The 23133-nt window shown below is 42.7% G+C and overlaps 1 protein-coding gene across 10 annotated transcripts in view; it reads right to left on the reverse strand.

Moving 5' to 3' along the window:
• Positions 1-1365: 1365 nt before the first annotated feature.
• Positions 1366-23133, reverse strand: part of KLHL13 (kelch like family member 13) — a 59998-nt gene continuing 38230 nt past the window's right edge. For all 10 annotated transcript variants that reach the window (XM_034063942.1, XM_034063948.1, XM_034063946.1 and 7 more), the window contains 6 exons: positions 16603-16744; positions 15724-15856; positions 15297-15493; positions 8671-9466; positions 3597-3710; positions 1366-2905 (listed from right to left, as the gene is read on the reverse strand). In XM_034063942.1, coding sequence (XP_033919833.1) covers positions 2418-2905; positions 3597-3710; positions 8671-9466; positions 15297-15493; positions 15724-15856; positions 16603-16744 — 1870 coding nt within the window. In that variant the 3' untranslated portion in view covers positions 1366-2417. The remainder of the gene's footprint in view (positions 2906-3596; positions 3711-8670; positions 9467-15296; positions 15494-15723; positions 15857-16602; positions 16745-23133) is intronic.

Consider the following 23133-nt stretch of genomic DNA (forward strand, 5'->3'; position numbering starts at 1 on the left):
GTTTCAAAACACAGCAAAAGGGAAAAGTCATCCCAGATATATCGAGTCCAGCAGTGCTGGTTTCTTTGCATGGATACTGGCCTGGCCTAAGCGGGTGGTTTATGGAAACAAGCACTTTTGGCAACTGCTGCTTTTTAACCAGATGCTTTTCTTGTTTAGGTACCATCACTGCAGAACTCACTCATCCAGGATCTATAGGAAAAGAGGCAGCTGCTTTTCATCTTGACACTGCTGGCTCCAGGTACTACGATGGGTTTACTCTTCAGAGAACACCCTGAAAATGAAGGTGGAGTATCTGCTATAGCACCTCTACAGCTGTGGATGCAGAGATGTAAAGGGTTTCTTATGCTATGGTTAAAGATGTTAATGAGCATCAAGTCACTTCACACTGCATCACAGCAGAACACAGTCTGCAGGTTTGGGCCAATCTCTGATGTTTGCTTTTCACTCCTGTTGGGGAGGTGCTAACTAATGACACTGTGAACACTTGAATCCAGGGGAGGATTTAAGACAAAACCTCAAAGATGAATTTGACTGAAGCACTACACTTAATGCACTCTGCTGTGTCCAACACTAATGACAAAAAAACATCCCAAAGTCATTCTTACACTGTGATAATGAACCACTGGAAGAAATCTGCATCATGGCCAAATGCCATCTCCTGAGCTACCCTCAGGGCTCAGACACAGAACTTTGACACAGGTTCATAGGATGGTTTCAGTTGGAAAGGGCCTTAAAACTCATCCAGTTCCAACCTTCCACTAGAGCAGGTTTCTCCAAGTGCTGTCCAACACTGCCACGGATGGGGCATTCATAACTTCCTTGGGCAACATCCTGCCTTCTAACCATCTCATAATGGTTAGAACCCACCCCAAGCTTCTTCTGAATAAGGAACACCAGTGAAGACACACACTATTCCTTAGGGAACAGTGGAGCTCCTCTTCCCCAGCATACAAACAGCAGGTTATATGTACATTATCCAACACAAGTTGCAACTACAAGTACTTTTAGGTTTAATTAATACACCAGGAATGGGTTTCAGGAGATTTAAACTCAAGCAGGCTCCAAAATCTTACCTCTGAGCTGGAAAAAATGTATCAGTAGCACAGGACACTTCAATGACTGAGACATGGTGAAACCACAGAGCAACATTTCCCATCAGGGGCCTGGCACAGCATCAGAAGAACATTCTTAAGGTGACAATTCATATTGCCTGGGCTGCTTTAGGAGTATCCCTGTGATCACATCTGCAGTGGTCTCCCAGCAAACCAACCTCCCCACCCAGACACACAATGCACATCCTGGGACCAGTGAGGCAGAGGAATCAAACCCAATGCTCTAATGATGTAGCTCAGACTGAATAGCTGCAGTTAAAAGTTTTATTGAACAAAAGAAGGTAAAACGTGGTAGTCCAAGTCCACTGAGCAAAAGCAGCTCCCACTGAAGCTGCACCTTGTGCTAAATAACCTTATTAACGGAGACTATACAGAGGACACGTTATGCAAGTTATCTCAACAGCAAAGGAGAAAAGGTAGATTCAATGCAATTCGATGGAACGATTTGGTCAAATTCAGTGGCTTAAGTTAATGTTTCTAGCCCTTATCTACCTATATTCAGTACAGGCATACAGCAGAATATACAACTGCACTGAATTCCCATTAGTTAACAGTGTGCTCCCATGCAAGCGGAAGCCAAGTCCTGGAAAAAAAAAATCCAAATTAAAAACCCCAAACATTTTAAGTATCTTTTGTTTGAAGCATCATTCAACTGGCTCCGGAAAAACACTCAATGTATGCTATAAAACCCCCCCAACCTCTGCAAGGTCTGCCCCTGTGTAGTGCTGATAGTTTAAAATCACTTTCTCTCTCCCCTCTGCCTAAGAAACTTCATACACTGAAAGCACCCATGGCTCAGGTGGGCAGATATGTCAGGATGACTCTGTGAAGAGAGGGAAGTAGCTCAGGCTCCTTGGCAACCCCCTGTCATAGTTCACGTTGATGTGGGTCTACCTCCCCTTGTCACCTGTGGTTAAAACGGGAAGGAAAAAGGATTCAACTCTGAAATTTGGTGAAAGAATGTGATCAATACAAATTTAACTCATTGGGCTTCCAAATGTCAGCTAGAAAGTACCTCACACCCAATACACAACATTAATAACGTACCTAGGGCATACATTTTATAGACAATATCTTCTCATTTGTTAAACATTTGGCTCGGGTGAGTACATGGGGGTTTGGAACCACTTGACAAACATTCTAGGCCAAACAAACAGCACAGATAATGTCAAAGTCTTTTTGTTTTCCAGTAATCGTACGAAACGCTGTAGGCTAAGCCTAACAGAAACTACTGAAGAGAAGGAACAGACTCCATGATGCAGTGCAGAGGTGTTACTACAACATCGTAAGTCAAGGGATGTTCTAAGGTGCTGACAGAGGAGACTCTCTGGATGGTGACCCTGTATTGTCCTCCGGGGGGAACACGGTGAGAGTGCAGGCTCGGATGCCACCGAGGGATTCCGGAAGGTCAAACACTTTATGCCACTCATCCTTTTCTGGATCATATTTCTGAACTATTTCCACCATGCACCGATTATTCCAAGAATATCCTCCAACAACATAGATTTTATTTTCAAAGACAGCAACCCCAACATCACTTTGCCCACGCAACATGGCAGCAATTGGAGTCCACTGGTCTAGAGTCGGTGAGTAATATTCACAGCTTAGAACATCATCATAATCACTGGTGCCTCGAAAGTGATTCCCACCAATAACGTACAGCTTGTCTCCTACAGTACACATGCAGTGCAGACCTCTGACTGTGGTCATTGGAGCTTTTTGAGTCCATTTGTCTGTGTCAGGGTCAAAACACATAAGTTCCTTTTGGAAAGTATCATGAGTAATTCCACCTGGAGAAACAAAACACATATTAGAGTATAACACACCCTCATAAGCTCAGTTCTTAGAGGTCATCCCTTAACATGGGATGAACATACATAGTTCTAGACCTCTGCAGAGATCAGTGACAGACAGCTGGAACCTCCTTTCAAAATTGAGCAGACAGCAAGTTCTCAGAACACCTATTGCTCCGGTTTGGGAAAGGCTGGAATGAAACTACAACCTCAGTGACATTGGGACCGAGCATATTACAAATGCAAGACCAGAGCAAGCACAAACATCATGTACATACTGAGATTAAGATGAGAGCTCCCCCTTTTCCATTAGCTCAATAAAAGCAGATTTTGTTCTTTAAAGTATTAATATTACCAATGCTTCCCAAAATGTTTCAAAGCGGGTATGTTCAATGGTTATCACTACATGAATGTCCATGCATGGTGTTGCTACAGAAAAATGTACTCTGGCAGTTAAAGGAAATAACTGTTTTGGAATTTGGAGCTGTCATTTGCTATGTAAATGCATAATATTATCTAAACCAGCTTCCCCTGACTCTACAGTCTATCTGCTGCTTGACTGCCTTCATATGAAATCGCAGCAAACCTACTGCAACCAGAGACTAATTTTCACTGTCTCCCACTGAAACAGGAGCAGTCAGGTAAGTACTTGTTCCAGAGAGATAATGTGATTATCGGAATTACTTACCTGAAATATACATTAATCCCCCATACACAGTTCCAGCATGTCCATAGTGGGGTTCGTTCATCTTCGCGACATAGCTCCATTCATTCATTCTGGGATTATAACATTCCACAGTGGCTGTTTAAAACAGATGAGAATATAATGCTGTTGAAGCTGGCCTGGCAGTTTGGATTCAAGTGCAGTGGCAGTAATATATTCATAGACACAGGAAGCATCAATGAGAAACAGTGTTCAGCTGAGAGAGCGCCAAGGGAATTATTGAGCATTATGTCGAGACATGATACAGGGAAAGCTCAAGCTTTGTCCCAGAGGAGCAAAAAGGAAGACAAAACCTTCCTGCATCTTTGCTTTCCACTTGTCTCATTCCCATTCCCACCTGGCACAGGACTTGCCCTGTGGGACAGCAGCAGGAATGGCAGTGGAGCTGGGGGAATTCAGCTTTTGAGCCCTTGCCTTGGGTACAAGCAGTGTTTGCTGCAGAGAGGGAACAAACGTCAAACCTATCACTAAGGGGATCAATTCAGCTGGTAACCAGAACAAACCCAAGTCCTCAGCAATGTCCCATCCAGGCCAGGTTTCCTCCTTGGTATCACACACGGAAATGCCCACAAAGAGGGCAGCCACCACTGACTTCCCATTGTCCTGCACTCCCACAGCAACATACAGCTCAGTATATGCAAGTCACCAATTCAAGCTCCTGCATTTACTCAAGACCAGTCCTTCACCAAACACTTCTACCATCCAGCCTCCTTGTCACCACGTTTCCCATCTCAGCCATTTGAAATGAGCCTGGAGCTGCCCTTCACCTGACACACACCTACAGGGAGAGCCAAATCTGCACAAGGAAAGGTATGAAAAGGCATTCAAGCATTCTTCTAGAATGAAGATGTTTAAAGTCAGGCTTGACTTGGACTATTTTGGTGGTTTTCCCACTTGATACTTGCACCCACTACATACCTGCAGACTTTGTATGTCCACCAAGGACCTGCACAGCCACAAAGCCAAGGAATGCTGGGGACAAGCTCTTGTCCAAATAAAGGTATAGGCACAAAGAACTGATTCCATAAATGACACCTAAAATTAAATCCGTGAGTTGTATTTATGTGCTGCCATCTCAACACATGCAGAATCTGCCCAAAATAAACCTCTTTCTTGTACAAGTTATTCACCCATTGCAATATTCTTTTCAGAAAAGGAAAGCTCCTTTCTACTCTGCTCTATTTAACAGGCAGAAGTAAACAAAGATGGGCAGAAATTTCAAGGACAGAGAAAACCAGATTTGATGTGCAAGTAATTATAGATGTCCCAGCTCTCCCCTGGGAGCAGACCCTGTCAACCTGATGCTTGCCTCACCAGAATCATCATTCTGCCTGCCTGCACCAAAACAAAGCCATCCTATGGCCCACAGTGCTTCCATTCGGTGCTGCAGTGAGGAGCTTCCATGTCTAATACACTGTGAGTTCAGGAAGAGTAGAGCATGTGCAAAGCAATGGCAAAGCCAGCCATAACTAGATCAACAGGACGTTAATACTGGACAACCACTCAGGTCGCTCTACACTACAGATTGCATTTAAGAGAGAAACCCCAGGCAAAGATCACTTTAGCAAGAGAAGATTAACACATGCAGACACTGGTACACACTGCTGCCATCACTATCACCACACCATAAAGACTTCAGTTGTCTGAGAGAGGATGATGTTGAGTCCAAGATCCCTCGCTTTCTGATATGGCTTCAACAATCCCTTGAACACTGCCAGTACACCCGAAATCTGACCAGTGTTTGACACAAACCTGTTTGACAGTATTTCAGACAAACCACCCCAACTCCGATCTCAAATATACCCCCACAGCACAGCGCTGGTCACTTAAGCTGATAAAAGCCTCCTGTTCTCTTTGGTTGTTCATGGAGCCATCTCCCTGTTCCCTTGCAAGGTCATTCCATTGCTGCCTTGACAACATCTCCCTCCACACTGAGAAGGAAACAAACATTTAAAATTCCAGCTGTTAAAGGTGCCCATCAATTGAAGAGCAGCAGGAAGAAGGTCTATACATCATCTGCAGACAGAGCACAGCTCACAGGCACAAAGGAACTGCCACGAGACTGAACCTAAGTGTATATCCTCTATGGCAGGAGACTGCTGTATTCATCCTCCCAACAAGCATGAATGACTCAAATCAGCTTTATTTATGTTTGACAGTGAAACACCTGATCTGTTCATTACCATAACTCAGGGAGGACAGCCCTCATCTTAACAGAATAAAGCAACCTCAAAAAGACACAAAACTTTGGCAGTCCCAAGGGATGCTCAGCCTGCACTCATTTTATAGTACCAGCTGTGATGCTATTCGAGGAAACAAAGACATTTAGCACTTCTCTGTCAGTAGCTTCTAATGTGTCTTGAGGTTTCATACAGCAGCACTTAGCAACTATGTGTGACGTCCCAAAGCCAAGAAGTCTTCATTTTGGTCTATTCTTTCTATAATATAGCTTCCTTCTGTAGAACTCAAAGCTAATTGGGTTAAAGAGAGTCCTGAGTAATTCTGTTCTTAGCACAGCAAGGAGCCACTTCAAAATAAGGGATAATCCAGTTCCAACCCCTGGCCATGGGCAGGGACATGTTCCAATAGAGCAGGTTGCTCCAAGCCCCACCACAACTCAGTTCATCTCCAAGATCCATTTACCACACAGGGATGTGCACCACACGTGTGCATGTCCACTCCTCTTTACCAATGAGCCCAAAGGTCCTCAATGGCATGTGCTGTTCAAACAGCGGCCATTATTGCCACCAAAGCATGTCCTTCTGAGGAGGAAAGGGGTATTTACAAGGTTCTCAGAAGTTTAAAGATATGAACACTCTTTTGGGAAGGCTGGAGGAAGGGTCTCAAAAAGTGTAATTGTCATTGCAGAAAATGGCAGGAGAAAAGAAAGAAATTCATTTTAGTAACTTTAACCCATTGTCCCTTTTCCATAAGAGCTGATCTTCTGGAAAGCTGAATTCAGGTTTGGGGAATTTTTCTTCTCTAACAAGAGACTGAAATTAGTTTGAACTCAAGGGCAACTTCTTTAATACCTGTCCAACACATATCTGACCTTCTCTTCTCTGCAAAGCTTGAGAGTTTCACTCATCTGAAGAGAAAGGGAAGTTGAAACTAGATTTCATCCTTCAGCTGTCAAGGTTTATGAAAGAAACATGAAAATGCAAAGTGACTTGCTTCACAATTAACAGGAAAACAGAAGCAGCCCCAAATCAAAGCATCAGACAGCTACAACATGTAGCATTTATAGAGTGCTCTTCCCCAGAATGATCCAGTGATGTTTCTCAGGGCTGTGGAAAGCACTGCAGCATTTTAATGGGATCTTTACAGCAGAGTTTCAGACAGGTGATAGATTTTGTATTTTAATTAAAGCTGCAGAAGAGCTGAGGTCAGCAGAATGACACTGCTTCATCTCATTGAAGAAGAGCACTGCACTTGGAGCCTGCTGCACACGCAGCACTGCCTCAGGGACACTTTTATTTCATATTGATTTGGTCAGACTTGAAACTTTTTCACAGACACTCTGATAAGCCTGCTCTGTTTCACTGGTACAGGACACAGGGGCAGCAATCTGGTTATCTGCCATCAATTCATACCATTAGCAAATAGCTTGATGAAGGGCAGGTTTTCTGATACTCAAGATAAAGATCAAAACACATCAGTTTGTACATTTGGTATCCTGTTTGCTGTGAGGACGTAGATAAAGGGACATGTAAGAAAACCTCAGGATCTGCATCACAACATGGCTGTGTAGAGAAAACAAGTTGCTGCAACACAGTTTTTCCCTTGGTTTTTGGAAACAGGAGGCATTTTTAAGCATCCTATTTCATCAAACATTAGAATGGATTTTCAACTCCTAGCAAACCCAGCCTAGTTTGTGTAGTGGAAGCAATGCACCGCGTTTCCTAAGACAGACTGCAATATGCTCATGAAACAAAGTACATGTGTGAATGACTGAGATGGATTAATTAAAATAGTCACAGATGCTGCAGCATAGATTAGGTTCTGTGTTGTTTCTATTAAACACATTTCCCATTGCACTCAAAGATCTCCATGTGTTTCTAACAAGTACATCTCAGCAATAAGAGCCGCTTGCCACAAAGACTTGACAAGACACAGTTAAGTATTGGGCTGAAAGCAGCAAACAAAGTAACATTACATCTGCTTTAGATATAATATTATGCTAAAATCCAAAGCAAGATGACTACAACATTTCCATTTTAAAGCACAAATTTACAACTGATTGCACACTCCCAGAGCTGACTGCAAATGTAACCCAGTATGGCTCTGGAAAATGCAGTGCATTAATATAGACCATCCTCTGTAGACTTCTGTTACAAGTTACCATCTACTTATTCTTTGTTTCCAATCACCTTATTTCCCCAAAATCAATGTTTTGGGGGTATTTTTGGTCAAGTAAAAGAAATCATCGTTTGCAAGGGGAATGGAGCAGCAGGACAGAGTCACATCAACAACTATGTAGTCTCAAAATCACAGGGAAGGTATTTTTGGTAATTAAGAAGTGCAGAATGTCAGGAGAGCTGAACCTCAGGGGTATGTGACTGAAATGAATCACCTAGTCACCAGCATTCTAAAATGACTACTCCAGAAAAGCTGCGGCTTTCCAAACACACCCTTCCCCCACCAGCGATTTTCAGTCAGGAAGTCAGGATTCACTCAGGACTGAAGCAAGTGGGTTAGGTTTCTTAGCTGAAGTCATGATGGGTTTTGTATGCATTTGCTGTACGCACACACACATGTAGACACAGTCCTACTGCATATTTGATGCTAAAGGTGAAGAACTGGATATTACGCATCAATACAGAAGGCACATGCATTTGGAATTATTGTTGTGGAAGCCCTCCTGATATTAACACTAACAGTATCCAGACACGTTTCTCTCTGCATTTGCAGTATTTCCAGAAAGAAGCTGCTCAGCAACACCTTCCACTCGTGTCCTCTCCACCCATTCTCAGGGCAGCATGGCATTTCCATGCCAAAGAAGCAAGGCCAGAAGCCATGCTTCAGGAGCAGCACTCACCTAGCTCACCCGCTGCGTTTCGACCACCGACTGCATACAAATGTCCTTTGAGGGCACTTAGGTGGAAGAAGGTGCGCTTCTCATTTAAAGATGCAACTTGCATCCACTTGTTGTAGCGAGGATCAAATCTGAAGACCGTGTCAACCGCCGTCTTCCCTTTCGTGTCGTAATTGCTCTGTCCCCCAACCACGTAAAGGAAGTTTCCGATCACGGCGATGCCATGTTGGTACCTTGGTGCATCCATGGGAGCCAAGGACTTCCATTCATGGGCCTTCTCATCATACATCCGGAGCTCCTTGCTGACAACCAGCTGCTGCCTTAGCACCCCCCCCAAGGTGACCAGGTGAGTGCTGTCTGACCGAATGGCAGTTCTCTCTGACTGCATCACCGGCTGCATGTACGGCATCATTTGGTAATTGCTGGCTTCCAAAAGCAAGTTTACACAGGTATTGTCAGTCCTCATGAAGTCCACTGTCTGAACATAGTTAATAAGATCCTGGGGAGTCATCAGTGGAAACCTGATGTTCTTCATCAGCTTCGCAGCATACTCCATCCGGGGCTCCTCATACCGCAGCCAGCGACAAGCTGCCTTGAAGAGCTCGAGTTCAGTGCAGTGCTTAAGGCTATTACTTGAAAGCACAAAGGCAAGACGTTCAAAGGGGAGTTTCACAAATTCACCAGTACTTAATAACGCTGGGAAGTTCTTCAGGATGAAGTTATTAACATATTTATCCACTTCCGTGAGGTTGTATGTGTTGGCAATGCGCCCAACCTCCACACAGTTTTCCAAGGAAACCTATAAAGTAAACAGACAGAGGAATCAAAACACTTCCTTAATTTGGCATCTCAATGACAACGTAGAATGTAATGTATACTACAGAATCAGCAGTGTTTCAATGCTTCCCAGTGCTCAAGGTGACTTACACATGAGCAGATAAATATTCAATGTGATGTGGCAATATTCATGGCTGCAAGGGGAGACCCAACCTACTCCTTCTTTTGAAGGAAGAAATGAGGCAAGTAAAAAGTAGCTGATATATATTGTGTCAAATGCATTATACAGTGCTGGTACAAAGCAATTATACAGCACTTCATCTTTGAAAAGCTCTGCAAACATCTTTGAGACAGACACATAGAAAATACAGCTAAAGGAGGAGTGATCAGCCCAAGGTTACACAGAATTAAGGAAAAATAGGTCTTGCCATGGGACATTTTCTAATGTTATTAAAAACGTATTGTCATAATGCAGCCAAAGATGCATTTCAGACAACCTATTTACAGCATTTAATCCTATGAATACATTCCTTAGAAATGACTAAAATTAATCTTTAGTAAATCAAGATGGTGCTCTTACAGAATATGCTCAAAATTCAATATGTATCAAAGTTAAGATAAAGGCAGTGATTTTATAGAGCAGTTTTAAATAGCATTATTATTTTTAAACACTCAACCTAGGAGGATTTCCCCTAGAAATACCCAGCATATGAACTACTTGAGCTGTATGGCTCACCCCCTAATTTAATTCAGTACTTGGGTGACCATATCTTGGTGACCATCCCTCTCACACTATTGCTTCATCTACCTTTCTTAGATCTTCGGCTCCTAAATATCTAAGGTCACTTGGGCCCCAGTGCAGAGGGAGGAAATCGACAGCAGGAATGGGACATAACTTTAAGCAGGTCTCCAGTGAAGCCAGCCAAGTGATTTCAGCCAGCTTGATGGTACATATGCAGGGCAAGTCCACTTTCAAATGCTTCTTGGTGATTATTGCAGCCTTTTGGCATTCAATCCTTATTCTAACCCAAGCCCCATTTACAGATGTGCTTTCTAGCCTCTGTGCACATCAATCTTCCTCAAGGTCAATGACTTCCACAACTTTGTGTTTCTCATTATATCTGCAGTGCCTAAAGAATTTAAGGTTCCAAATCTCATGGTTACTTTAAAAAAGATTATAATGATTGAGGACTATGACCTGATTGCAGACTAAGAATGCACAAACCTTCAAATGACCTTCTGGGCATGCAGAGATTACAAGATTTAAATACTTTATAACTCAATCTGATCATTGCCCTTTAATACTACACAAATTCAAGGTCTAATGAGTATGGGAACAGGAGATTTTCTTTAATTCACTAGAAACTGATCTGCATTAGGCCATCCGAGGTCTTCATTCACACATCCCAAAATGCCTTCAGAAAGTCAAAGGTTCAAATCTTATTCTTCATCTGCAGGAACAGCAATCCCATAATCAAGTCCTATCTATAATGAACGTGTGCAGACTGTCAGGAGTTCTTATTACAAAAACATCTGTGCAAGATACAGATGGAAACAATTTTTGTATTGCAAGACAGACCATATTGTTTATATCAAAATACGATGACAGCAGCCAGCAATGACCTATAAAACATTCACTGATGCTGAAGAAGCTTTTTTACTTTAACTGTTCGAGTCTTTGTCAACCTCATTTCTGTATATTTCAGTTTAAGATTTTTAATTTAGAGTCACAGAACAGTTTGGGTTGAAGGAACCTCAAAGCTCTTCCACCTCCAACCCCTGCCACAGGCAGGGACACCTTCCACTAGAGCAGCTTGCTCCAAGCCCCTGTGTCCAACCTGGCCTTGGTCTACAGTATTCAGGTTGCAGTGGGGCATTTAGACCTACTGCAGGACACATACCCATTATGAAGTGCCCACACACACACCTAGTTGCTGTATTATCCTCACTATGTTATGCTGGAAATCTATGCAATGGAATGTAATCCTGGAATACTTACATTTGAGAAATGTACTGACACTTTATACACTGTCAGTGACTGAAGAACACGAAACCAGCAGTTTCCAGTCACCCCTAATTCTTAGGAAATTCACTTTATATTGCCTTAATTAAGCCACTGGAATTGTACCACACTCAGGGTTGTTATTTCCATACTATGACTGCAAGTACTCCCCAAGATGCTTATGAAACTGTGCACTTTGGCTCACTAACAAATGCCAGCACTCACCTCTAATCAAGGTATCATATTAAGTATCTTCTTAAATGTTACTTTCCTTGGCAAAAGTACTATTACTAATTTCACTGTGCTCTAACATAACAATCAATGTACCAGGCTAAATTATATTGCAAAGACTTCATAGTCATAACAACATATACTCTAGAGATTCAAGTCCTGAGCCAAGAAATCATCTTTCAGAATGAAATGCAATAGTTACTTCGACTTAAATGTTCAAAATTGGGTAGCATTCAAGTACAATAATGCTACTTAAACACTTAAATACTTCAGTGACTCAAGTGTCAATTTAAAAACCAATAAACAAAAAAAAAAACCAACAGTTTGCCTATGCTTTGGTACCTGTGAGAGGCACGGAATGGTTCTCTATGGAAATCAGTCAATCCGGAGTTCATCAACAACCAGAAGGAACCGCTGCTTCTGGAAATCCCACTGAAGTGAATGGGAGGAGTGGAAATGTGAGCCTGGCTGTAGAGTGAATCCAGGAACTATAGATCCTTGCACAGGATGAGCTAAATGCTGTAACCGATTAAACAGTTCAGCAGCTTCGGGATAAATGAAGGACTTCACATCAGCCTGATTTGATTTGGGCTTGGCTAAGCAGAGCTGCTCAGTCACACTCCTCACTAGAGAGCAGAAGCTGAAGTTCCAGAAAACACTAATAAGCTTTCACAAAAGGAAAGGTGAAGCCCAGCACAGCATCACTGCAGCCTGAGAACCCAAGTGCAAAAGCCAAAGGATTTCCATGAGAAAGCAGCTGACTTCATTTGTTGCAATTTGAAGCCATCAATTCCCAAGCTCTGCTAAAACTTAACTGCCTACAATATGCGACAAAACTGGCCACAGAGCAAAATGAGTACCTTGGAGAACTTGAATAAATGACAAGCACAGAAAATCAAGCCCTCAAGACCATTGAGGTGTCTAACCACCTGTTTCAATGACTATTAGACACTGGAGCACTTCAGATGGTGCTTCAAGAGGTCTAAGTTTAAAAGAGCTTGCATTTCCTTGAAATCCTCAATTCTTCTATGGGCTCCCTTAAAGGAAGTTCAGAAATAACACAGAAACTTGACCAGCTCCAGAAACAGCATCAATTGTACCATCACATCAGAAAAGGCAAGTTGCTGGTGGCTGGCAGAGCCTTGATGCTGCATCCCACACTCCCACAAAACTGAGACCATTTTGCTCCACTCTCATTCACCAAGTTCCTGTGACAAGACAGGACTGCCAAATATTGACTCCAAATATTGGACAATTTGCCAGTTATCACAGAAAGGTTTTTTGCTTGGTGACCTTTGCTTGGAAGGGACCTTAAAGCTCATCCAGTTCCAACCCCCTGCCACGGGCAGGGACATCTTCCATTAGACCAGGTTGCTCCAAGCCCCATCTGTGATCAGAGCAATGGGCTATTTGACAGGAGGGGTGCAAATGTAGAACAAATAAAAGAACACTTACAATTCAACTACAGCATACACCATTCTCTGAAGGTCTCACTATGGTTTACACAAATTAAGCTGTTACCTTAAGCTTATGTTTTCATTTGTAAATATTTCCAACGTCCTCTTCTGAAGTAATGCAGTTATATGATGCTTGACATAAACTGACGTCTATAATCTCTTTAATAACGGACTCCCAAGACAATTAAGCATGTGTCTGGGAAGGGTCACGTCAGCTCTCGGATGATAATGTCAGCAGAAATAAGCTCAAGACTCACTCTGAAAACTCATTTAAATTACAGAAATGCTTCAAAAATGGCATGAAACCAGTAGAACAGGGAACAATCTTTGTCAGACGCAGACATGGTAATTAAAATGACAAAGACCCAACCATTTGCTCACCAACTCTTGTTCCTGTTCCAACAAACTCAAAAGCACGGTCAAAAATTCTTTATACAAGGATGCTGAGAACACAACTGCGCTCACAGCACAAACTTGGCTTTGTACCCTCTACAGTTATACAGTGGATGAGATTGTGTCCCCTTAGACACTGGTAATAAATCAAAGTGTTTCAGAGAGAATCCATAAAATTAAGAGAATGATCTTAATGATCTTTCCAATACATAGTGTCAAACCAGACAATTCTCACTTGAACCAAACCAGTGACTGAGTCAGCATCAGAAGTGAAAGAAACTTCACAACACAAGGCTTTCTTAAGCAGTGAAAAATAACCTATCCCAAATCACACTATTTAAGAGGAAAGAAGCTCTTTCCCCAAGAAAGCAAAATTAAGAAGGAGCTGCCCTACTCAGAGAGGGGAAGGGACAATGCAGTGTCCCTGGGGCTCAGTCACTCCAAGGGGAGCCTGCTCCAAACCCCCAGTTCAAAACACCACTGAGATTCTATTCCAAGTTGGCATTTATGCAGATGCATCTTCTGGCAAGGGAAAAGTACACCAACATACAAGCAGCAATGGGAATACCTGCTGCTTTATTTCTCATTACAGACTAGCAGAAAGCTGAATTCCAAATAATATTATCATTCACATCAAACTCACCAGTTTCCCTGTTCCAGGGAAGGTAAGATTCCCAGTGAGCTATATAAGCAATTAACATCTGCAAACCTCCAGAAAGCATTAGCAATAATGCCAAAGTGTTTCTCTAGGCAGAAGTGCTTTGACAGCAGAGCAGAGCTCTTACATAAAGTCATAGGACCACTTGGGTTGGAAAAGACCCTTAAGCTCATCAAGTCCAACCCTTCCCAAGGACTGCCAAGGCCATCACTAACCCATGGCACTCAGGGCCTCGGCTACACGGTGTGTGAACACTTGCAGAGATGGTGATTCCCTGTCCCACAATTCCTATAATAAAAATGAACAGGGAAACTCTAAACCACAGACTGGACTACACTGGAACTACAGGAAACAGCTTTCAAGGGCTTTTTATTTGCTGCTATTGCACAAAAGCAATCATGCTATGTACGTATTATTCCTTTAACCACCCATTATTGGTAGAGGAAGGAGGAGAGGACTGCTACTTTGGAGCTATCCCCTGTTTACAAAAGCACTTATTTTGGTGATTGTGAAACAATATTTCACAGTAGGCATTCAAAGGCATTTTTAGTTCTAGCAAAACAAGGCAATCAACTTAAAACCCTTACAAATCTTTCTCTTATATAACTAAGGTTTCTGTAACATCCCTATAGAGGATACATCATTCTAAAGGACCATAAGCAAGCTCACTGGTTTACAAAGAAGTTGTAAAGATCATCACAGAGACCATTACAATTGAGGGCTTCATTCCTCAAAGCAAAAATGTTTCAAGAAGTACATTAAAAAAAGAACAACAGCAACTTACTCTCCTATTATTTTTATTGTTGTTTAGTTTAACTCACTGAGTAGCTTTCTTATGGAAGGATTTGAAGTGTGAGGGCACCTAGTAATGAATCTGGGAGCTATGAGGATCACCACTGCAATCACACACAGGAATTAGAAGAATTTTAATGCGATATAATTTATATCAAACTCAAACTGTAAATGCTACTCAGGGGAAAAGCTACAAAGGAAGCTTGTTCTCTGTAAATCCAAATGGTGAATTACGGCAAGTTTTAGATTTCACTTGAACTGTTAAAAACCATACTGAGGCTTTAATCATTATAAATGTGAAACAAGGCATAAGTCTTACCCCAGAGATAAGAAACACTTTACAGAAGTCCAAAACAGGTAAAATCTGCAAAAAACTGGCAGCTTCCAGAGTGTCCTGAAGGTTGTCCATGTTAAGGGAAAGTTTTGCAGTATAAATAAAATCAATGATTTTCTTTAGGCCTATTTTATTCACACCATGAAGCTTGATGCACATTAAATCCTGTTCCTTCATTCCTCCTGAAAAAGACATGGAGGTAGTAGGTTGATCTGATCATCTTGATTGAGTTCATCAAGTTAGATAAAATCCAAACAGAACTTTCAAGTTCAATTTAGAAGCCCAAATGCCACCCAACCACACAAAGCTGCCTGCAGTCCTGGCCTGATTCACCCAACGCTTAACATGTCTCAGTGCCATTGCTGAGACAATTAAGGGGGAGCAGCATGTGGTACTTCAACAAAAACCCCACCTGTGAACATGGCCTTGAAGTAGTCACTGGCAGAAGCCATCATTGCTCTGTGGACAGGGAACACTTCATCACCATCCCCTGGGACAAGTGTCACATCACAAAGCAAACCTTCCACCCGCAGCTGGTCAAAACCCTGCAAGAAGAGCACAATGCAAAGATCCACTTGATCTGGGAGGAGAGTAGGAATCTCCTTTGTCTCCCTTATGGAAATACTTATTTACTCTTATGTACAGATGCACTCTATTTCCAAAAAGTGACTTAGGAAATACTTTGTCACCTTACAACCATAATTTCTAATATATTTAATAATTAATTATTCATTGCAAAACAAGCAATGGTTTGAGTTGGAAGAGATCGTTAAAGCTCATCCAGTTCTAACACCCTGCCACAAGCAGGGACACCTTCCACTGCAGCAGCTGCTCCAAGCCCCTGTGTCCAACCTGGCCTTGAACACTGCCAGGGATGAGGCAATCACAGCTTCTCTGGGCACCCTGTGCCAGCGCCTCAGCACCCTCACAGGGAACAGCTTCTGCCTTAGATCTAACCTGAACTTGCCCTGTTTCAGTTTAAAACCATCACCCCTTGTCCTAAATAAAAATAAAAAGTAGAATAATTGTTATTATTTTCTAGACATGGTTGGGGAATGCAAAGCACACGGGGCCTGAGGAAGCAGCTTTGTTCTCCAAGCTGCTGGTAAAAGTCAACCCTTTAACTCCAGGAGAAGTTCCAAGACATGCCTGCCTGTGGGCATTGCCAGCACAGCCTAACGTGCATTTTTTGTGAGGCTTTTGAGGAATTACTGGTCTATTGAGCAGAGGCTTTGTTTGGAGCAGCCCAAATTCTGCTGCAGATCACAGTGACACAAGAGTATTTACATACCTGTAATACCACAGAACTGTGAGTGTTGCTGGTGAAAAACCGTGTGGTCCCTGTCTTCGAAGACTGTAGATGGGCAGAGACGCCCATATCGCTGCTGCCAAGAGACACTTTCATATGAGGATCCTCCTCTTCCACCAGAGATCTAAGGAGATCAGAACAAAGAAGCCTTAAGCCCAAACTTGTTTTCATTCAGTGCTCTTGTGTAGTAAACCAGCAGTCTTCTGGATTGGACTTGATGATCTTAAAGGTCTTTCCCAACCTAGCTGATTCCCTGAAGCATACATAACAGCATAGGTCAAACATCAGCAGATGACAGACTCAGTCCATAGTGGTCCCCCTTCAGCTGATCTAGAGAAGTGAAGCATTAACAGCATTAAATTAGCATTAACAGCTAATTAAATTAGCTGAAATGATGTCTACCCCATGCACATTGTTTCATTTCTAAGTGTGCTTCCACTATTGTAGGATTCTTGCAGGGCTTTCATCCAGAAAAATCCCAGATTGCCAAGGAAAGCTGAAAGACTGAAACTCTTGTCGTAATATCAAAGTTCAGTAATTTGACTCTCAATGGCTTGTGTTATCTTGCTCAAGTATGAACATAATATATACAGCGGAGTTTCAAGCTGTAACTCTCAGCTAACCCACAACAACTCCTTCCTTAGGACATCCAGTATCCTGCTCCTGCAGGCAACCACTTCAACATTTTTAAGTTAAAACGTGTTAGTGTGAAGTCAACACTTCTGGTTTTCATGCCAAGCAATTCCTGTCCCCATCTAGATAGGAAGGGCTAATTTTAGGTAGAACTGTTCTGGAATTGCTGCACTATTATTAGCCTTCCATTTTAATCTTCAGATGGAAATAAGATTCATATAAAGAGATCTGTATATGAGAGTCCAGCTCCCCTATGCTGTCACTATTATAAAATGTAAATAGTGATCATCTCCAGAAATATTAACGATAACCACTTCCTGCCACTGCTGTGATCTAATGCGCTGTTAGCATTGCATTGCGGTATAATGCACACACACACAAACATAGCAAACAGAAGCTGTTCATCCACAGACGAGGGCAGCTTCGTTACTCAGAAAGACTCCACATGTCACAAACAATTCACAGCACTTTGATATAACTGCTGCAAATTTCAGATTGTCAAGTTTGCCAATATTCAAATGTGCAGGTTCAGACATGGGTCTCCAAGAGGTTACTGTCAATAACTGTGCCAAAACTCCCCCCAGCCCAATTTACTTGAGGACAAATTGGGAATTTGAGGATGAAAAGTAAATTTTGTTTTTCCAATACCCAAATAGGTTCTGTTTCTACTGAAAACATATGCCCCCCCCACCCCCTTCTTTGGGAACACGGACTACGCAGAATGAATCCCACATTCCCCTGACAGCACTGATGTGCCTTGTTCAAACCCACAAGGACATAAGGTCAGCTACATAATGTGTTCAGAACAAATTCACCATCCAACAGCGCACACGGGTTTGAAGCAGGGAGATTTTATGCACACAGACATAACAACAGACTGCAGGAATGAGGGAACATCCAAAGAGCTTTGACTTTGAACGTAGCAACCCCATGCTCACACATCTGAAAGGAATTCACAAATGTGGGTGTACTGCAGCATGCAAGAACCATGTCCTTTTGGAAACAGAATTATCTACTTTAGAAAGCAAATCCATAGTGTAATTGAAATACTGTTTTACAGGCTGCACCTGAGCTCTCCAAACTACCTTTGGCATCCCACAAACGCAGCCAAGGATGGAGCCCTGCAGCAAAAAAGTCGCTGACTCTGTTGCCTTTGTTCTGGGGTGGTTTGGGGATTTTCGTTGTTTATTTGTTTTAGTTTTAATCCAATCACATCAAGGGAAGAGCCTGACATAACTTCAAAGGATACCCAGGCTCTAAATCTGTACATGTCTTTCTGAGAAGAAACAGAAGATAACATGGGGAGACTTGTGAGTGTGGGTGGGAAGGAACTGCAGCTCCAACTAGCCTGGACCTGACTGCGTGCTCCTAAAATGTCAGATCAGATCATCATTACACCGAGGGGCTTTTCAAACACTGTTTCCGAACTCAGAAGGAAACAGAAGATGTACACATAGGTTAAAACCATTAGGAAAATAACCATACAAGTAAACCAACCCCCTTGCTGTTTGGAGCAGGGTTTTTACCATGCTTGCCCATGCTACTTCAGCTCCCAACAGCCAGCAGGCTTCCTAACCTGTACAAATGAAGGCAAAGCCCTTCACCAGGATTCATCTGTTCCAAGAACTGCTGTGAGAATGGAAGCATTGTACTGAACAGGCCACATTGCACAAAACCTCACAAGTTTTGTCCTCAGTGGTCTCCTACAGCACAAGACAACAGAGAAAGTACCACAGATTTCAAAGGACCCTCAATACTTGTCAGTACACCCTTGACACGTTAGGTGTGCCTACAACACAATACTTCCCTGCCTCATTTTCAGTCCATCCTAGGCAGCTGTCTTATTCCCACAGTGCACATAGGAGCTCAGTAGCTCCCAGCTTGATGCTCTTCTGCAGAAGAGACTGTCATAGAACCACAGACTGGTTTGTGTTCGAAGGGTCCTTAAAGGTCCTCCAGTTCCAGCCCCCTGCCACAGGCAGGGACACCTTCCAGTAGAGCAGGTTGACCAGAGCATTACAGCTTCTCCATTTGGGAAGGCCAAGCTTCCTCTTTCACCAAGGGCATTATTCGCACTAAGAGCTGTCGAGAGTGCACTGATCCTGGGATCCAGCCTCGGGACACTCATCAGGAGTGACCAGCAGTGACCGGTTTGTCAGAGGCTTTGTTCCTCTTTCAGCATTTACCTTCACACAAGCAGAGAACCCACCTTTGTAAGACACAGTGGAGACACAGCAGCTCCTCCACACTGTGTTGGTACCAGACACAAAACAAAGGCAATGCTCAAGCACTGCATCACACACAAGAGTAACCCAGAGCTCTGTATTCCAGGAGGATGCCAGTGAGCAACTTGAGAACACACAGACTGACCCAAGTATTTACAAGACTTGTGTCATTCACTGCTTCCAGTTCTGCAACAACCTCTGCAGATTGTCTGCAGTGAAGTAGGGAGAAACTGCAGCATGTACCCAGCAGGAGAGCCACTAACCCAGTGACTGGGGTGGGACATGAGACCCTGAGCTCACAACCAGGATGTCAATCTTCCTCCCTCTACCCTTCACTGAAGGCTTCCCCCATCTCTTGTGGAACTGCTATTTGTGCCTTCCTGCAAAGGCTGTTGTAAGTACTGGAACCTTCCAGCAAATACTGACAAATATTTGTTAACTGCCTGGAGTCACAATGTGATGCAGAGGCAAACTGCTTTCTAAAGCACTAAGCAAATACTAACCTGTTAAAACAGTCTGTAGGCACCCAGGTGACCCATGAGGAGCAGGGGTCTCTGGAAACTAAGACAAATTTTCCTCTCAACTAGAAGATTCAAATGATGTTGTTGCCATTTTGGATGGAGTTCAGTGATGAATGGAATGAAACAATGTTCAGTGGTGATGTTTTCTTCAGAAGTAGCTGAACCCATTCTGATGCAACAGGAACAAGGTGACTGTGAATATTATTAGGAGTTGGTTCATTTACATGGGGAAAGCATTGATCTGTTTGTCAGAGCATAATGCAGCCTTTGAAAGCAAAGGAAGGAGATCAGCCTACAGCTAGGGCTATTTCAGAGTGCGTGTTCTCTGATTTATTTAAAACCCACAGACTTTACATAACTCAGTAAAAGCTTGCCAAAGCCATATTGGCTACACAGTGAATCCTTCATTTGGTGAAGCTCAATAGCTTGTTTTTGAAAGGATTATAACCTTATTTTCTCTGTCAAATTACTGTTCAATGAACCATGACTGCAAGTGCTCTGGTCACTGGTAAACAGCATCTTCAGCAATCATGCCTGGCACACGCCACTACTCTGGAATTTATCAGCAAACAAAGATCCACATTTCAAGTTCATCTGAAGATATTCTTATTACAAAACAAAGCTTTTCTATTTTAGGCTTTATCAAAAATGCTGGTGTATTACAGGGCTTTCCTATACACACAGCTATGCATGGATTTTGCTAATGAACCTGCTAATGAAAAGGCCTGTGAAATACAATGAAACTTCCATTTACTATTAGATATAGAGTAATTCCTTACTTTGCATGCGTAATCTGCAAAAAAGTACCACAGTATGCTTAGTCTGCCAAAAAAATAATGAAAGTATTGATTATTTTACAGTCTTCTCATTAGGAACAGATGTTAAGCTTGGTGAGTAATGAATTTAGGAATTCCCCAACAAATTACACGGCCACCCAGGAACTCAATAAGCATAACTGATGGAGCAGCACTGTATAAAAGAAAATCTCATAATGCTTATATTAAGAAATTTAGATATTAGTATAATGTATATGAAGAAATTACACAATCACAGTATTTCACACTGCTTTCATTCCAAAGCTTCTACCTATACAGTTGCTGGAAATCCTTATTATCACAGTCACAGAATCCCAGTTTGGGTTGGGAGCCAATCTGTGCCAGCACCACAGCACCCTCGCAGGGAAGAGCTTCTGCCTAAGAGCTCATCTCAAAGCCATTCCCTCTTGTCCTGTCCCTGTCTGCCCTTGTAAAAAGTGTTTCTATTTACATTTTCAGCCTCTAGTTCATCCATTAAAAACTGCATTTAAAATCTTCAGGAAACCCAGTGACACCTGAAGCTGCTCACATGACACTAGTGCTCATAATAAGAAAGGAAAAGCACGATTGCTCTTCCTGACCCTTTCTGTGTAGCACATGGTGATTCGGCTCCTGCCTTCTAGTGATGCTCTTGCCTTCATCCTCCTTTGAGGTCTCCAGCAGCAGCCTGTGCCAGGACCTGGATGTCCCCAAAGCACGGACTATTTTTTTGCTGAACATGTTCCTTGGTCAGTTTAGGGAGGAGTTGACTTGATCGGAATAAAAACGATCTCTTGTCTTTGTGTTCTCTTTTAGTTGGAGTCATGTATCTATTTTAAAATCTGAACTTCCAATCCCTATAGAAACTTTTCCTGTGATTTTCTTACAAGGAACCATTAACAACTTAAGAATTTGGGTAGTTTTCTTGGTTACTGTTATCAGAAGGGAATGAAGTTACAAACTCCTGTTAAAAAATGTAACTTCTGTTTCAGAGGGTGCTGAGGCGCTGGCACAGGGTACCCAGAGAAGCTGTGGCTGCCCCATCCCTGGCAGTGTTCAAGGCCAGGTTGGACACAGGGGCTTGGAGCAGCTGCTGCAGTGGAAGGTGTCCCTGTCTGTGGCAGGGGTTGGAGCTGGAGGAGTTTTAAGGGCCTTTCAATCCAAACTAGGCTGGGGTTCTGTGACACAGAACCTTGTTCAACCAGAGCCAGGCTCAAGGTAACTAACATAAGCTATTCTAGAAGCCAAGTTCTCAGGACTAGTGCAGAACTGCCAAGTTTTTAACCTTTCTTTTTGCTCTTTTATTAACACAGCCAAGAACTTCAGCCACAACCACCTTGACAAAAAGTCTCTGCCCAAGCATGCAAACCCACGATGCCATGAATGCAACTAGAAACACCCAGGTGACTGAAGGGATGGTGTTCCAAACACCAACAGAGCTCTGTGGAGAGGACAACACAGAAATGAGCCTATTCCCAGCATCACTTGAACCTTTCTGTATCACTCCCTAACAAGGCCATGCTGTGACTGAAGCCAGCACAAAAACCAAGTCCCACAAAGCCAGCAGAGGACTGAGCAACATCACCAATCGTTTCTTGGATTTCCCAAGGGTGAGCACTCAGAAAACACACTCCTCAAAATTCCTTCTTAAACAACTGAACTATCAGAGGTCTCAAGCTGTTTGCAGCATAATTACAGCCTGCTGGTTAATTCAAATTTGTTTTCCCCAGAAACAAAGCAATATTTGGCTCAGTCGTTGCTATAAAGCTTTTGTTCCTAACAGTATTTGGTCTCTCTGGGAGCCTTAGTCTCACATCCACATTTATCTGGTTGACAAAGGGTTTACATTCATTGAGCCATTTGTAGCTCGACTTTGCAGACTCAGATTGTTTAATAATGCTAAATTAGGAACAGTTCTCTAATGACTTGTTGCCAAAGTTGGTGTTAGTCTACTGATTCCTACGATCCAAACCAGGAAAAGCAAAGCCAAGCCACATGCTCTGTAGCTTCTACAGAAGATGCAAAGCTCCTTCATTACCTTGACATTCAGAAAGGTAAAACCCAACAGTCTTTCGGGGATTCCCCAGGTTAGGCTGGACTGATGCTGCACATCCCACTCTCTGCCCTTCATAGTCAGTCTTGGCGTTCAAAAGGTAAGTCATCATTTTAGCTTTAACACTGCCTGTGCCTTACAGAATAATTCAGAACACTCTGAATGCACCAGTGGATCATATTCTACCTGATGGGTCTTTACAGCTGACAGACTGGCAAAGCTGACACTGACAGAACAGGCTGAGGAACTAATTCACAACAGCTCAATGAAGTTGCTTTAGCATGTCA

The sequence above is a fragment of the Melopsittacus undulatus genome, chromosome 6 (assembly GCF_012275295.1).
Source record: "Melopsittacus undulatus isolate bMelUnd1 chromosome 6, bMelUnd1.mat.Z, whole genome shotgun sequence".
Taxonomy (NCBI): Eukaryota; Metazoa; Chordata; class Aves; order Psittaciformes; family Psittaculidae; genus Melopsittacus; species Melopsittacus undulatus.